Source organism: Struthio camelus, chromosome 20, assembly GCF_040807025.1.
Source record: "Struthio camelus isolate bStrCam1 chromosome 20, bStrCam1.hap1, whole genome shotgun sequence".
Classification (NCBI taxonomy): Eukaryota; Metazoa; Chordata; class Aves; order Struthioniformes; family Struthionidae; genus Struthio; species Struthio camelus.
Window position 1 is genome coordinate 630,647 of NC_090961.1, and position 15,889 is coordinate 646,535.

The 15,889-nt window shown below is 49.1% G+C and overlaps 1 protein-coding gene across 1 annotated transcript in view; it reads right to left on the reverse strand.

Annotated features, from left to right (window-relative positions):
- Positions 1–15,302, reverse strand: part of LMX1B (LIM homeobox transcription factor 1 beta) — a 100,242-nt gene extending 84,940 nt beyond the window's left edge. Inside the window, exons 1-2 of the mRNA XM_068914765.1 lie at positions 15,081–15,302; positions 14,500–14,686 (exon numbers count right to left, since the gene is read on the reverse strand). Coding sequence (XP_068770866.1) covers positions 14,500–14,686; positions 15,081–15,219 — 326 coding nt within the window. The 5' untranslated portion in view covers positions 15,220–15,302. The remainder of the gene's footprint in view (positions 1–14,499; positions 14,687–15,080) is intronic.
- Between the last annotated feature and the right edge of the window lie 587 nt (positions 15,303–15,889).

Consider the following 15,889-nt stretch of genomic DNA (forward strand, 5'->3'; position numbering starts at 1 on the left):
TACGAAAATTTATTTTTACTGATCAAACTTACTCAAATCCAAGAAGCCATTAGGAAGTGCTGTCAACTACCGCTTGAAATCTAAGAAAGTAGCCATTCAAAGCACAGTAGGCCCTTATAAACAGTTAATCCACGCAGCTGCAGTAGTTAAAGCAAACACACTACCCTTCACTGCCCCATCAATTACACCTTCCCAGAAAAAATTACACAAACTTTGTAGGATTTTTCAGAGAGAAGATGGATTCTTTTGGAGACTTGAGGTCAAGACTGGGCTGTTTAAAGTATATTATTAACAAATAAACATTTATTGCAAAAAAACCCTATAGGCCTTTGGGGAGGAAAACAGTGTTATTTTTGGCATCAAATGACACAAGCCATTTATGACATGAATGGCTATCACCAACAGACTGATGAAATGGCAAATGTCCCCCACTTAACTTCCCCTGGCTTCCTGAATAAACTTTTTCAAACACTTTTTTCCTTCTGAAATGGCAATAAACTCCATGTAATTTTGGTTTTCTCTCTGTTCTAGTTATTTCAAGATCCGTAGCTGGAAAGGGTTGAAGGTACTTCCAGATGGAAGCTGAAGACTCCCCAAAGACCAGTAGGGCGATGAAAATCACATTGTTGGGATCCGGGGCTATGTACTGCCCTTGTTTGTATGTATTCTTGCTTGAGTGACAACGCGCAATTGGCTTTCAAAGGGCTGGGTGAAAAAGCTGAGGTTTAATTGTGGCATCCAACAAATTGAATGTTATAGCTCTTGTCATTGAATGTATCCGCTGTGCACTCAGACAGACTTGTGCCAAAATATGAGCTGAATTTTTAAGTTAAAAAAAAAAAAAAAGCCACAAGTGGAGCAGGCTGCAATTATGCTAGACAACCAATATTCGCAGGACATGTATGAAACGAAGACAGCTCGCTTGCCGCGGGCTCATTTCAGAGCCTTCCCGCACGACAAGCACTGGCGCAGGACCCCCGTGGGCCACCGCGCTGGCCACCCGCATGCCACGGACCAACCGGCTCCGACCTGGTGCAGGACCACCATGGGCTGCCGCGCTGGCCACCCACCCACCGTGGACCACCTGGCTCCGACCTGGTGCGGGACCCCCATGGGCCGCCGCGCTGGCCACCTGCGCACCATGGACCACCCGGCTCTGACCTGGCGCAGGACCACCATGGGCTGCCGCGCTGGCCGCCCACGCACCGTGGACCACCCGGCTCCGACCTGTTGTGGGACCCCCATGGGCTGCCGCGCTGGCTGCCCACGCACTGCGGACCACCTGGCTCTGACCTGTTGTGGGACCCCCATGGGCTGCCGCGCTGGCCACCTGCGCACTGTGGACCACCCAGCTCCGACCTGGTGCAGGACTCCGTGCACCATGGACCACTTGGCTCCGAGCTGGTGCGGGACGCCGTGCACCATGGACCACCCGGCTCTGACCTGGTGCAGGACCCCGCCCACCGTGGACCACTCGGCTCCGACCTGGTGCAGGACCCCGCGCACCATGGACCACTCGGCTCCGACCTGGTGCAGGACCCCGCGCACCATGGACCACCCGGCTCCGACCTGGTACAGGACCCCGCGCACCATGGACCACTCGGCTCCGAGCTGGTGCGGGACGCCGTGCACCATGGACCACCCGGCTCCGACCTGGTGCGGGACCCCGCGCACCATGGACCACCCGGCTCCGACCTGGTGCAGGACCCCGCGCACCATGGACCACCCGGCTCCGACCTGGTGCAGGACTCCGTGCACCATGGACCACTCGGCTCCGAGCTGGTGCGGGACGCCGTGCACCATGGACCACCCGGCTCCGAGCCGGCGCGGGATGGGAACGCCCGGGAACGATAGCCAGGCAGGGAGGCTGCCGAGCTGGGCACGGCTCTTCTCCGTGTAATTGCCCTGGAACGGCTGGGGATTCTCCCACACACAATTAATGCAGGCGCCATCAAGGCTAATTTACTCCACGCCCACAAAGGCACGCTGGGGAGCCGGCCCCGGGCGCGGGCAGCGAGGCCGCGGCTGCCGGCCAGGGCGCCCGCCAGCAGCTGGCCCGGCAGAGGGGCAGAGCCGCAGGGCTGCCCCGCGCGGGGCGTTCCTGCAAAGCCGCAGCGGCCCTCCCACCCCAACCCCGCGGGGCCGCGGCAGCAAGAGCTGCAGGGTCGTTCGTCGCGTTCCCTCCCTAGGGAAGTACCTGTTACCTGTAACGCTTTCTCGTCCCGCGCGCTGAATCCCTGCTCGCTGCAGCTGCGACCACAAAGGCTGGCAGGCTGAAAGCAACGACACCGAGCAGCAACGCCGCCGTCGCCACGCTTCACGCTCGCCTGTTCCCTCAAGTAGTCGTACTTCATCTGTAATTTTGCAACATTTCATATATTGTGCTAAATAATAACCTGGTGCTACATTTCATATATTGTGCTAAATAATACCACAAATACTCTCATTGTTCTCTCCCGTTTTTAAAAAAAACCCAGAGCATCGCTGTTCTTTTTACAAACAGCGACAAACCAAAACGCACATGCACGATATCGCGGTTCTGCTGCAGGTATCAGTGCTCACGCCGGCGCCAGAACAAGCCCAAGCAGCACGTGGCTACCGCAGCGCTGCTGCCACCCCTCCACGGTGTTCAGAGGGAGAACGCGTGGACAGCTTTCCTTGCAGGCCAGGAAAACGCTGACAAATGCAGTGATGAAGTAAACAATTTCTTATGTATGTGTGCAAATAAAGGCAAGAAAGTGTCCAGAGTTTACAAAGCTTCTGCACGGTTGGTTTAGAAGAAAGTGAATCCTACAGTGAGTAAAACCATCCCCAGGGGCAAAGCGATGCCCAGGAACACGAGAGCTCTTCCCTTACGGCCCTCCGGGAGAAACGCGCCAGCAGAAGAGGCGGCGAGGCCGTTGGCGGCTGCTCCCCGCCGGCCCGCGCGAGATGCGGCCGGGCCCGGCGTCCTGCCGTGTCCCCGCTCCTCGAACGCGACGCCCGCTGCCCGTTGCTGCCGCGCTGCACGCGGCCCCCGGGCGCCTGCGGCCCCGGCACAAACCATGGTGTTTCTGCGCTTCTGCCCTCGCAGCGGCACACGCAAATTCTCCTTGCAGGATAGTTTGAGGGGCTTTCTTCTTCTTTGCCTGGCTTTCGTTCACTGCCTCTCACTGAGCCTTCCTTAATCACTTTCTATTACTGCTACAAAGTAGAGAGTTTAAGAACCAAAATCCGAAAGATCATTAAAAATATGAAAAGGCATATATTCTCCTCAGCGCTGCATCATCCTGTTTGCATTACTTTGACATGTAATAAAATTAATAACAATAGAATCACTCCAGAATTTTTTCTTCTAAGATTTCAAGAGATCTACACACAATACACAAAAACTTGTACGCTGGGACTTCAGACACACTGGCTTTGCGCTGACTGCTGCACGGGAGAAGGTTTTGCTCACCGTTTCTTCCCTTCTTTCTTTTTTCTCTTCTTTCCTCACTCTGGACTCTAATTACTAAGTATCAGAAGCTGACTGTGAAGGAGTAAAAATAAAGTATTTGCATTGCCCCAGTGCAGTCATACGCACAGAGAACCCAAGTGGCTTGCAAAGGACCACAGAGCCGTCGGTGGAGTGAGGAGCACGTGCTCGTTTGCTTCAGAAGGTTTAATGAAGGAAGAGGATTTCCAAAGCCTGACTGCAGGCACTAGCGTTCACGTAGGGCCCCATCACGCTTTCCTCATCGACTCCAGTGTGACTGGGAACTGACCCTCGGGGTCAGGCTCCACATGCAAAACTTTACTGTCATCAGATGAAGCCCATGTCAAGATCCAACTGAGGAGACAACTCAACGTGCTAAACTGCAACTTGCATTTAGGGTGGTTTAGCCTGTGAAGAGCCCTATCCTGGCAAGCCGCAGCGAACAGCTCCACCGAGCTCTCTCTAGACATTTGCTATCATGTAAGCAAATTGACCTTGCACGACACTGCAAGCCACAGCATGCCAGGGAAATTGGCTTCAATGGCATTACTCATGGGAGCCGCGTGAGCCAGGATTTGCCGGCTCAGGCCCTAACTGGGGCCAATGAAGTGGCGGCGGCGCGGCTCTGCACGGGGAGGGTTTCCTGCGCGGATGACTGCTATATAAGGAATGTGCTGCTCACCTCGGGGAGAGCTCGCCGCACGCTAGTCGGCTGAAGATTGCTCTCTAAAGTTATTAAAGGTAGCCCTGACTCAAGCCTGCACATACGTACGAAGCTCCACGGAGCTCAGTCTGCAAACCGAGACTGCTAATGCACCGGGGGTGGCAGGGAGGGAATCACCTCTTGTTTTCCTGGAAAGTCAGGGTTACCTCCTAGTGACCGGGCAGACCCATCCGAGCAGGCAACCCGCGTGACCACATCCCACATGAGCGCCGTGAGCACCAGCCCCGCCGCTCCACGCCAGCCCCACTCACCCACCAGGGCTGGGAACAGCCACCCTGCTGCTCCCGAGCCCCCGAAACCCCGAAAGCATGACGGGGATGGAGCAGGTGACCCAGACCCCCGGCTGCCGGCAGGACAAACTGGGTGGAAACGGGCTGCAGCGGCGGGACCCTGGGCAGCCGGAGCCGGAGCAGGAGCCGTCCCTCCCTGCAACGCTGCTCCCTGCGCACCAGCCTCCCCCGGCTCCCCGCGGCGTCTCCTCCGCGTCCCTGAGCACGAGGAAACCTCATTACCAGGTTCACCGAGGCGGGAAGGTTGGCCTGTGCCTGGCCACAAGATCTACTGCAGAAATGAGGGCACCAGACAAATAATGAAGTAAGTCAAGAGCTGTTGGGCTAGAGATTGCTTAACATAGACCATTAACGCACAGAAATGTCTGCAGAACAACCTGAATATTTAAGGCTAGGGCTGGGGCTGCTCTGTCATGAACAGCTGCACTTTAGCATAAGAAAGCGTTCCCCAAACTGAAGGTAGGTTGCCTTTTCTGTGGCTGTTGCAGTTGTTTTTTGGATTTTTTCTCTTTTGTGATTCACTCAGTTTCATGATTTCCTGCACTGCTGTACTGTGATTTGCTAACAGACCTGCTTCCTTGTGATACAGAATTAAATATTTGCCTCACTTCACATGCATTATCTAAAGAAAACTCAGCAAACATATAAACCCCCACTAAATTGGATTAAAATTGTGACATAAGAGAGAAAGTTAGAAGCCACAGAAGCTGCTTCCAATCCCCAGGGGAGCTGCAGGAATAGACTGTATCAGGTGATAAACAAATGCTAGCTGTAGGCAAGCTGCTTGTGTCAAAGGATAGGATCCCACAGGTAGAAAACAACTGTTCTGTGGAGTGGATGCTAACGAGAAGGGTAACCTTTCTCGCTAATGAGTGTTGGCAGGAATGGCGCGGCAGCTCCCGGGACCAGTGCTGCGCGGGGCCGGCGGCGCCCTGCTCCCCCGGAGCCAGCCCGGGAGCGATGCTCGGCTGGTCGCACCATCCTGGCTGTTCTTGCCTGGGATCACACATGCGTTTCACACAAAACGTGCTTTCTCGCTAACGTACGACGACAGCAATGATGTTTCACTCAGTCTGAGAGCACAATCAATAGAGGTACTAAGAAACGCTTTAAAAGAATATTAATCATTTCTTTCTACAAATGCAATTTGCTTGCTTGCCATTGTAAAAATAACCTATCCTAAAAGTTACAATTACAAAAAATACTATCGATCTAGACTCTTATTTCAAGACCTTTACTCATTTGTTTGGTTTTGTTTTTTGTTTTTGTGATCAGTGAATGCTGATTCAGGTTACACTAAGGAATACACATATGAAAGTAAACGTCTAACAGCTACCAGGAGGACTTGGTCCTCAGCATGTGCACATAAATTCCATTAGTTCTTACTGGGAGAGCGCATGTGCGCTCTTGTACAATATAAATAATACACTGATTGCAGTAAAATCAAGAGCCAAATTCTATCCTTTGATGAGCAAGGATGGCTCTCATTGAAGTCAATAGGAATTGCATGTTCACAAGTTCATGTCAACATTTGCAGAGGATGATTTTGTGCATATTGAAAAACAGAATGCTTTGGAGCAAAGTAAATGACCTCCATGACAAGTGTTCTCTGTAAATGTGTTGGCTTGTTCTAGAAGTGTCAGAGTACAAACCCTTAAAAAAGTCCTAAGAAATATGTTATTCCTTTTTTGTTATGTTGATATTAAAGTGTATTTAATCAATCCGTGCAGTAACAGTTCTGCCATAGCTGTACTGAAGGTCACTGTACAATTTCAAGACCAACAAAATACCAAACTGGAATTAATCATATTAACAATTCCTTTACTGCAATTCAATCCTGCAAACGTCTACTTGTTCAGTTGCCCACGGCAAATAGTTTTTGAAAGGTGAGTAAAATGCCCTAAGTTCTGTGTGAGCATCGCAATAAGCAGCATGCAGGTAGGTTTTAGCTGGCTGGCAGATTCCCATCTCAGTCCTGAAAAGCTGTTGAAACAGATCCTAGGTTCCCCTGGTAATACTGATCTGAATGTTTTATCTTCTAAAGACACTGTATCCTTAATGTTGCATACATTCATTTTAAGCGTTTTGCTTCTACATAATCTGCGTTAAAATTGCATAATTTGCCACACATGGTGCTTTCCCCTACTAAGGTGTATTGACAGCATATTTAACATCCAATACATGGCAAGGGTGTAACCCATATAGTCTGTGTATGTGTCGTTCACATAAAGGGAGAAAATACTTGTTACCATTAATTTGCTCAGTAACAAACTGAATTGGCCTGTGTTGCAAAATGGCTGTTTGGAGAACTGCTTGTTCACCTCCAGGAACAGAAGCCCCCGTGGCTCCCCATGGCTCTCACAATAATGACTTGCCCTTACTTTTCATAACACTCTCTGATGCCAATGGCTGGCTCTGATCTCAGTGACTGCATTAGTCATAGTGATTGGACAAGTTTGTCAAGATATGTTCAAAGCAATTTCAGACATACCAAAAAGTAAAACAATATTTCATGTGTGGAATATCAGTCTAGCCAAAGCAAGTCCAGGAACTTAAAGTAAATGTAAGGTTAGTAATTAATAAAAAAAAAAAAGTCAAAGATCTGCCTCAATTTTATCTTGAATTTAAAGAAGCATCTAGAAACAGTGAATAATTTACCTGAACAAGGCAAGCAAGATTTAGTTCTATACTAGCATGCAGGTTATAAACACCAAAGAGCATTCTATCTAAAACCAAAAGTCAACTCGCTCTAGGTTTAAAGTACTGTCAATTTTTCTCTCCTATGCTCTGAATGCTTGAACTCAGAATCGTAACTTTACTTTCAACACGCATCTTAATTGGATATGAAGATATTAATATAATTTTTTACATAATTACAAGTGGAGAAAAGTGGTGTTTTCTCTTTACCTCAGTGTTACTTGTGTTGTTACAGCTCCTGCTGTTGAAAAATAATCTTGTTTCCCTGTTACATTTTCTAAAATACTTTAATTCAAAAAACCTTCTGCTTTCTAGAAAATTTGACTACAATTTTATCAAATAAAGATCAGTTTTGGTTAATAGCTTTAGATACAGCATACCACAATTATATGGTTTGCAAGGTCTATATTCAATAATCATTCCCTTCCCACTTGATATATTTATTCCAATTCAGTTAAAGAAAGGAAATTTCCGTTCTTAATTGCACCCATCTAAATCCAAAGTAACTCTCCTGATTTCAGAATCAGGCTGCCAACTAATTTAGCTGTCTAGGTTCATGTCACATTGTTACATATAACTAATCTGATTCTTTGTTTCAGAATGAAAGTGGGGGTTTCATATTTTGTAATGCATAAGAAACTGTCATTTCATTATGAGTCAATCTTTGCCTCATGAGTAATGCAATCACCCCCAAATCATGCCAAAAAAACCTTTCTACCACACTAAACCGTCCAAGAGTAATACTTGGTTTGTTTACCTTTACTGGAGATTACTGTACAATTCACTTCAGAGTTTATTTATTTGCTTGCTTTCTTACCTCATTTGAGCAATAACATGACATATCATACAAAAGAAAAAAAAATAGGCAAAAAAGAAGTGTTTACCCCAGTTGTTCCGCAAATACGTCTTTTGACCTGATACACCCGTAACGGAGCTGCATCATTATGTTCTTATTCTGTTATTCACTGGAGTTTAAAATTCATAGACTTTTTGTGAGTTTGCATTTTATGCAACTCGTGAAATGGTCAAAGTCAGCCCAAGCAATAGAAGATCACTTTCTAATAATATCATGAAATATTGCTATTATATTTACATACCACATTCTTATAAAATTGCCATGAAAATTGAACCGCACGAGGATTGTGCAAACCAGACGCAAAACGCACTTGCCTACTCTTCAGCCTAATAATGACAAGAAAAAAATAAAGTATTTTACTAATCCTCTCTTTCCCCCCAAATTACTCCACTGAGCACGTCAGCAGAAGTCTACGAGTTTCTTTGTGCATGTGTATTGGGGTAGCAGGGGTGTGTGGGGGCGTGTGTCTGGGTGTGTGTTCGTGCGCCTAAAATGCACATATATATACTCATTTCATAATGCAGGACAGCAAGTGTGTTTGTTTTTAAGTATGTATTTCATTACATCGATGGAAGGCCCCGTCCTCTTTTCTTGTGCACTCAAACCTCCCACTGGCTTGCGCAGTGAGTATGTAGGGAGCTCAAGCTCACGCCTAATAATTCACAATATCTGCTGTATTCTTCATTCTAGTAGGAGATATTAAATAAATTGAAGTAAATTCTTGCTACAAGAAGTACAGTAGTGAAGAAAAGCAGATTTAGTACAAATTGTAGTTTTGTGAATTTTGTCTGGGGTGAAAAGTAAAAATCTTCATTTCATTTTGAGTCACAGCTGCTTTATATAAATAATATTTCCTTTTCTCCTGAACGTTTCTTCCCAGCTATCTGACTAAATTATGGCAGCCTCGAATTATTACTAAATATCCCCCAATTTTCAAGCTCACAGTGGTAGTAAGCATTTTAAGATGTATCACGCTTTACAAGCTGCTTCACATAAAAAGCCAGCAAGAGGGGTACATATTTACAACTGAATTACATTAATAATAACACACTTAGTCCAGGTAGATACATTAGAATTCATCCATTTTATCATAATACGTTACTGATAGCAGAAAAAAATGTGATCTATGCTTTTGAACTGGTTCAAAAGTTTAGGCCAAGAAATAATAAACATGGTTTCCCAACAGAATACAAACTGTTCTGTTCTTTATATATAATTTCAGTGAATAATATTTTCACAGCATATTTCATATTTATTGGCTATTCTTTCTAAGGTTGGTAATTAAGAATTATAAATTATCCTCATATTAATATAAATTGCCTATTGTCTACATTGCACAAAGGTCCTCCCTATCATTTTCTGTCACGGATTAGTGTAAATTATATTTTACTATTGCAATTATTTTGTCCAACAAGGTTACCACGAATCTTGCAGAAAATCAAAAGGTTTCCTCAAATTCTTGAAACATTTTCCAGTTTAGGTCCCTGCTCGTGTTCGCTGAGGCTAACTTCCTAGCCAAACTCGGGCTGTGCTGACTCTGCCGGTCCCGCGCGTTGCAGCGCTCGTGCAGCTATCTCCTCCGCAACCGTCCCTACGTGCTGCGGGGAGACGGATTCCTGCTGACACGGTGGGGACCTGAGGGGGTTCTGCCTGATCGCTGGCTACTCTGCTGACGTCATCTGCAGAAATAACAGTTACATTTCCTTAAGACTCCTGCTTTCGGAATTGTTTCGGGGTGCTGTTAAAGCCTGATCTTGCAAAGAAATTTTTAATCGGGCTGCTGTGTCTGATAATGCAGCGCTGTTTGGATTTTCAGCAAAAATGCCAGCGTATTTCAGACACTTTAAAAAGCATTTTTAGCAGATGACATAACTTTAATCATTACTCCATGTCCTGGGCATGTGCTTATGCTACTCCTCATCTCTGAGTTTCAGGCAGTTTTTATGCCATTTCCTAATGACACATTCACAAGGACTAGCGCCAGTCTAGCACAGGAGGCAAATGAAATGGAGCAGGGCACCATTCCACTGCAAAATTTTACCCGGTTCAGATGATGAACAATCGTACTGATAGGCTTAACAATAAGACTGATGCTCCTCAGTTAAAAAAAAAATTCAAAACTGAAAACAAACAGAAGCTTCCTGTTAGTAAGGAGTTACGGTCTGTTCTGCATGTAGCAGAATTGGAGCGCTCAAGTCGCCTCTTGTACCACGATTTCTGCCTACATTCCTCAGCCTGCTCTCACGGCAGAAATGGTCTCTCTCCCTGCAAAAAAGATATTCACCAAAATTATGCACATTTACTAATGGGAAGCTTTTGTTTTGTTTTGAGTATAAAACCTAATTGAACTGAGACACTGCAGGCTCAATATTTTACTGCTGCGAAAGAATTTCCAAAATCTGAAGAGGCTAAAATTTTCAAATAGCAACAAGGCTTCACAGCATTTCTTTTGCTTTGTGTTAGGTACACGCTGCTCCTTGCTGATTTCATGTAAAAAATAAGTTCAATCACTGACAAGAAAAGGCTCAAAGATCAGGAACAGTATAAACAAATACCAGAAATACATGGAAACTTACTGTTCATAGCATACAATAATGATGCATATCTTGAAGCTTTTAACAAAAAATCTAAATATTTCTCTTTCTTACCCTAAGAAAAACTTAAAATCAATAAATGAAAAATTATGAAATATTAACTGTGACTCTTCGTTATCTTATTCCTTGAATAAATGATCTCTTTTATAGCCTTTATTTTGAAAGCTACAATAAGAATTTGGATCTTTCTACAAATTATACGCATTTCTTATACATGAAACATGTAACCTGAAACAGTTATCATTCATAGCATACATTTTTTAAATATTAGCAAGAACTAGGGCAAATGGTTGTGTAACACTGACTAGTCAGATAAAAACAAAGCAGAAAAGCACAATCGCAAAAAAAAAAGAGAATATACAAATGGGAAAGAAAGGTAGTATTTGTAATTACTAATGTTCTATGCCAGGAAGCACTGTTTAGAGTGGTACAATAAATAAATTCATTTAAGCAAATAACCTGAACATAACTACCACAAAACCCCTATTTCTGATAAGCATCCATTCAAAAGGTTTCCGTTTGTCAGAAAGAAAACTTCTTTTAAAGAAGAAAGTGCAAGTGTAAGGTGCCAAATGTGCACCAATCCTGCAATGTGGCAAAGCCCTCATTAAAGTCAGAGACTCTGTCTGAGTTAGGCTTGCAAGATTCAGCCTTTCTGATGCTGTTGTACTACACAACTGTTTTTTCCTTTAAAATCTTGCAATCAAATATACATGCAACCCTCAATAGCTACAATTTTAGCAAAATAAATTCTTTGCATTAAGTCAAAAGATCAGTATGTTCCTGCACAAAGATTTGTTGAATTGCCTTGTACAACAAGAGTCTAAAAAACATGCACAGCATAGATGCTGGTCCCACTGATGTAGTGATGATATTTTTGTGATAAATTACATTTATCAGGCACCTCTGATTACTTCAAACTGAGCTTGGGCCACTAATCCATCTCCCCCAGGATTTATTCTAACATTCCAAGCATAGGAGTAGCTTCAAACAGCCAACATTTTTACAAAAAAAAAAAATAGAAAAATGTTTTCACCCTTCCCCCTAATGTGAAATGCCCTCATTCGAGGATGGGCAGTAATCATTCCTGACCCAGTGAAAGGTTTAAGGTCTGATATCTGACCCATCAGAAGCTTGCTTTCATTAGAAAGACGAGACATCAGTTTTCCAAAGATATACACACAGTGCTTGATTATAGTCCTGGGAGTTCTGGAGAAATCTGACCTTTAAATTACATTACTACATACAGAAAAATCTATTTAAAGTAAATTTCAGTAACCAAGATATTTAAGTAATATTTTGAAATCTCTTTCTGCTTTTTTTTTCCCAGCGATCTGGACCCACGATAACTAAAAAGCACCTAATTTTACTGATACTGGTCTTCATTCTGTACTGATACTGTTCCATCTAAGAATTTCAAAGCACACGTACTTAGCATTTGGCATTTTACATCACGGCATGTTACAGAGTGGGATGATGGTTGTACTAGCATGCCGGAAAAGACTTGCATAACTTGGTCATGGCTTCCTTCTCCCTCCACACTCTTACTGATAAAACTGATCCCCTGCATTGTATACGCATGCAAAGCTATTTTATACTTTAGCTGGCATAAAGGAATATTTCGCCAAGTCTACAACACAGCAAACAGGGAAAGAACACAAACAACGTCAGCTCAGTTTCACGTTTTCTCCTTCAGGTTAATAAAATTTCAGAGAAAACAAATTTTGATTTACCGTGCCTCCCCTCCCCTTTCCATGAGCTACTTCTGCTGTCAGTCCTTAGGGGCACACACAGCAGGTTACCATGTAATGTCACACTAGGTGCTGGGATTCAACAAAGGCTAACATGTTGATATCTTTTTATTGCTAGTCAGCCTGGTTACCCCATTTCCCCCCTATACAATTGGACACATTTGATAATACGTTAAGTTCTGAAGAGGTTACATTTCTATTCTGAGTCAGAAAAGTATTTTTTTTCCACAAAGCAATAGGCTATGATCTTGCCTTTTAAGACAGAACAGGGCTTCCTTTATTTTACAGAGACTAAAGAGACCCCTTAGGTGGTACATCTAGTTATAAAAATGCAAATATTTACAATTACAAATAATGGGTTTTAGGTATCCTAAAGACTATTCTAAATCCTTTCATAATTAACAAAAATATCCTGATAAGAAAAACATTTAAGGCAATATTACCTATTTAAGCAGAAGTTTCATTTGCCTACAACTATAACTACTAAAGGGGGATTTATTTTATGTAGAAGTAAAATATGAAGTATGTGAAAACGCTCCATACACTGTAGTATGTGAGAAAATACAAATACTGTTAAAATCTCGGCCCCCACAACGGCAGGATCACAGCAACCCAGGGAAGACGTACTCACATTTATTTTCATGTGAAATACCCAGGCCCGTGGAAGATTCCTTAATAGCATGCTGGTCAGGGCTGTAGTATGAAATAACACGTTTTGTTGTAATTCCTAAACAGGGGGACATTTATCTAGGCCACTTATACAAGAGTTATAACCCTAACAATATTTATACTCAGCATGTCATGTTAGCATTTACTACCAGTTTCCATGGAGATGGATTTTCATGCTGTAGCTATGAAATGCACATTGTTGCCACTAAGCCACTTCAGGCCTTTCTGGAAGCCTGCTGAATGCCTGACAAAAGTTGATGCAAACCAATAGTTGTTGTTCTTTGTTTGTTGCCAGACTTCTAGCAGAGCCATATTATGTCCTAGTGATTGAAGTGCCCATGTTCGCCCCCCTCCCGGCACAAAAAGGATCCTCAATTTCGGTGACAAGCATGAAGTGGGCTTCTGCAGGGGAGGACAAACACCACGCAGGGCAGGAGCTCTGTCTCCGCACAAGGACACGGCGCAGCGGGGGGCTGCTTTCCCGACAAAGCCTGACATTTTAGGGATAAAGCGTAAATAAAATAAAGCGCGGGGAGCGCCCGGGCCCAGGAGGGAAAGAGTTAGCGCCGGGCTCCGCAGCCGGCGCCGGGCCCCTTCGGCTGGGCCCCGCGGGCACGGCCGCGGCTGCCTGCGCGACCTCCGCGCCCGCCGGGCCGGGCCGGGCCGGGCCGGGCCGCGCTGGGCCGCGCTGTGCGGGCACGGCCGGGCGGTCCCGAGCGCGGCGCCCGCGGGGGCAGCCTGCGCGGGCGCGCACCGACGGCGGCCCGGCCCCGCCGAGCCCGCACGGCGCTCCCGACCCCACCGCTCCGCGCTGCTCCGCTCCGCTCCGCGCGGCCGGCCGCCCGCAGCACCGCGGGCGCGGAGGGGGCGCGGGCAGCCGCGCGAAGGGCCGCCTGTCCCCGCGGCAGGTCAGCCCGGGCGCGGCCGGGCCGGTTCCCTCGGCGCTGCCTCCGCTCCGCTCCGCTCCGCACCGCCCCGGGGCCGAGCTCGGCCGTGCCTGCACCGCCGCCGCCCCCCTCCGACGGCGCGGCGGGACCTCGGCCCCGGCGCCCGAGCGCGGCGGGCAGCTCGCCGTGCTGGAAGGACGCTGCGACCCTCCACGCTCCTTCGCCCCCGCGCCCTGCGGCGTTAACCCGGGCCGGCCGCTCAGCCCGGTGCTGCGGTCCCTGCCGCCGCGGCGGCCCCGGGCCCTCAGCGCGGGTGTTTCCCCACCTTCCCGCGAGGCTTTGGGCATTTGCACTTTCGCAGCCGGCAGCTGCCAAAACCGCCCCGCTCAGAACCGCGCTCCGAGCCTCGCAGCGCGTCGCCGAGCCGAGCCGAGCCGAGCCGCGCGGACAGGGCTGCCCCGCTGCCGGCGGCGCCGGGCCGGGCGGCGCGGAGCGGCGCGGAGCGCGGCTGAGCGGGGCAGCGGCGGGGCCGGGCGGGCCGAGCGGAGCCGGCGGCGCACGGAGGTGCTCTTACTGTTGGTAGTCCTGTTTGCAGTACAGCTTTCGGTCCCGGAAGTAGCAGCTGGTGGTGAGGGCTTGTTGACACACCGCGCACTGCAAACACTCTTCGTGCCAGGACGACTCGTTCACTCTCATCAGAAAGCGATCCGAGATGGGCCGCTGGCAGCCTTCGCACACGGCCTGGTGCTGACAGTCCGAGCCTGGGAACGGCAAAGAGCGCGGTGAGCGGCGGCGAGGGGCCCGCCGCCTCCCCCGGCCGGCCCGGCCCGCTCCCGGCCCCGCTCCCGGCCCGCTCCCGGCTCCGCTCCCCGGCCCCGCCGGGACCGCGCCGCGCAGCGCCCCGAGCCGGCACCGCGGCGGCGGCGCCGGGGCCCCGCGTTTCCGCGGGACGAGTTTTACGGTCATTCCCACGTCGGCGCCCCGCAAACGTCACTTAGCAAAGTCCCGCGTCCGCCCGGCTGCGCGGGGCGAGGACGCAGCCCCCGCGCAGGCTGCCGCGGGCCCCGTCCGGGAGAGCCGCCCGCGCACCGAGCGCAGCCAGCGGGGCACAAAGCTTTGCTTTTTGGCATAGCCGAGAAACGAGCAGCAACTCACCCAGTAACACTCCTAACGTGGCCGGACCCGAGCGCAGAGGGTGATCTTCCATTTTAATACCGTCCAGCATCTTTGAGCAGTCCGACTGGCCCCGCGTAAAGCACCTTTCCAAGGACTCGGGACCTGTTGCAATATCCATGGGGCAGGCGGCGGCGCTGCCCGGCGGCTCCCGCGGCGCCGGGGACGGGCTGCCGGGCGGCGGGGCTCGCTCAGCCCCGCGCCTGGCCCAGCTCTGGGACACTCTGCTGCTGGGAGGAGGGAGTCGCTTTTATTTTTATCTGGGAGACATGAGGAGCGTTTCCTGCCTGAACTTCCAGAGACGGGGGGCAGAGGAAGGAGCCGGCGCCGCTGCCCATGGGGGCAGTCCGTGCTACACAGGCGCGCACATGCTGCGCACACGGCGCAGGACAGCCCGCGTTGTCACCTGCTCGCCGAGGAGCGCCGGCGCCCCACGCCCTGCGCGCGGGGCCCTCCCGGGGCCGGGCCGGGCCGGGCCGGGCCGGGCCGGGCGGAGCGGCGGGCCGGGCCGGGCCGGGCAGGGCGGCGGGGCTTCCCGGCGCTCCGCAGCCGCTGTGCCATGCGGCGTCCCGAGGAGCCGCGCCGTTTAGAGCAGGGGCCGCGGCGGAGGAACACACCCCCCGGCGCCTCACCCCTCCTCAAACTTGCTGACATTTGAACTCCATTGGTGCGCGCCGTATCGCTGCGCCGCGGTGATCCGTCTCCTCGACGTCAAATAGTGCCCTGGCCCCGGCGGGCCCCCGCAGCCCCCGGAGCGCGGCGGCGCCCGCGGCAAGGCGCGGAGCGGGGCG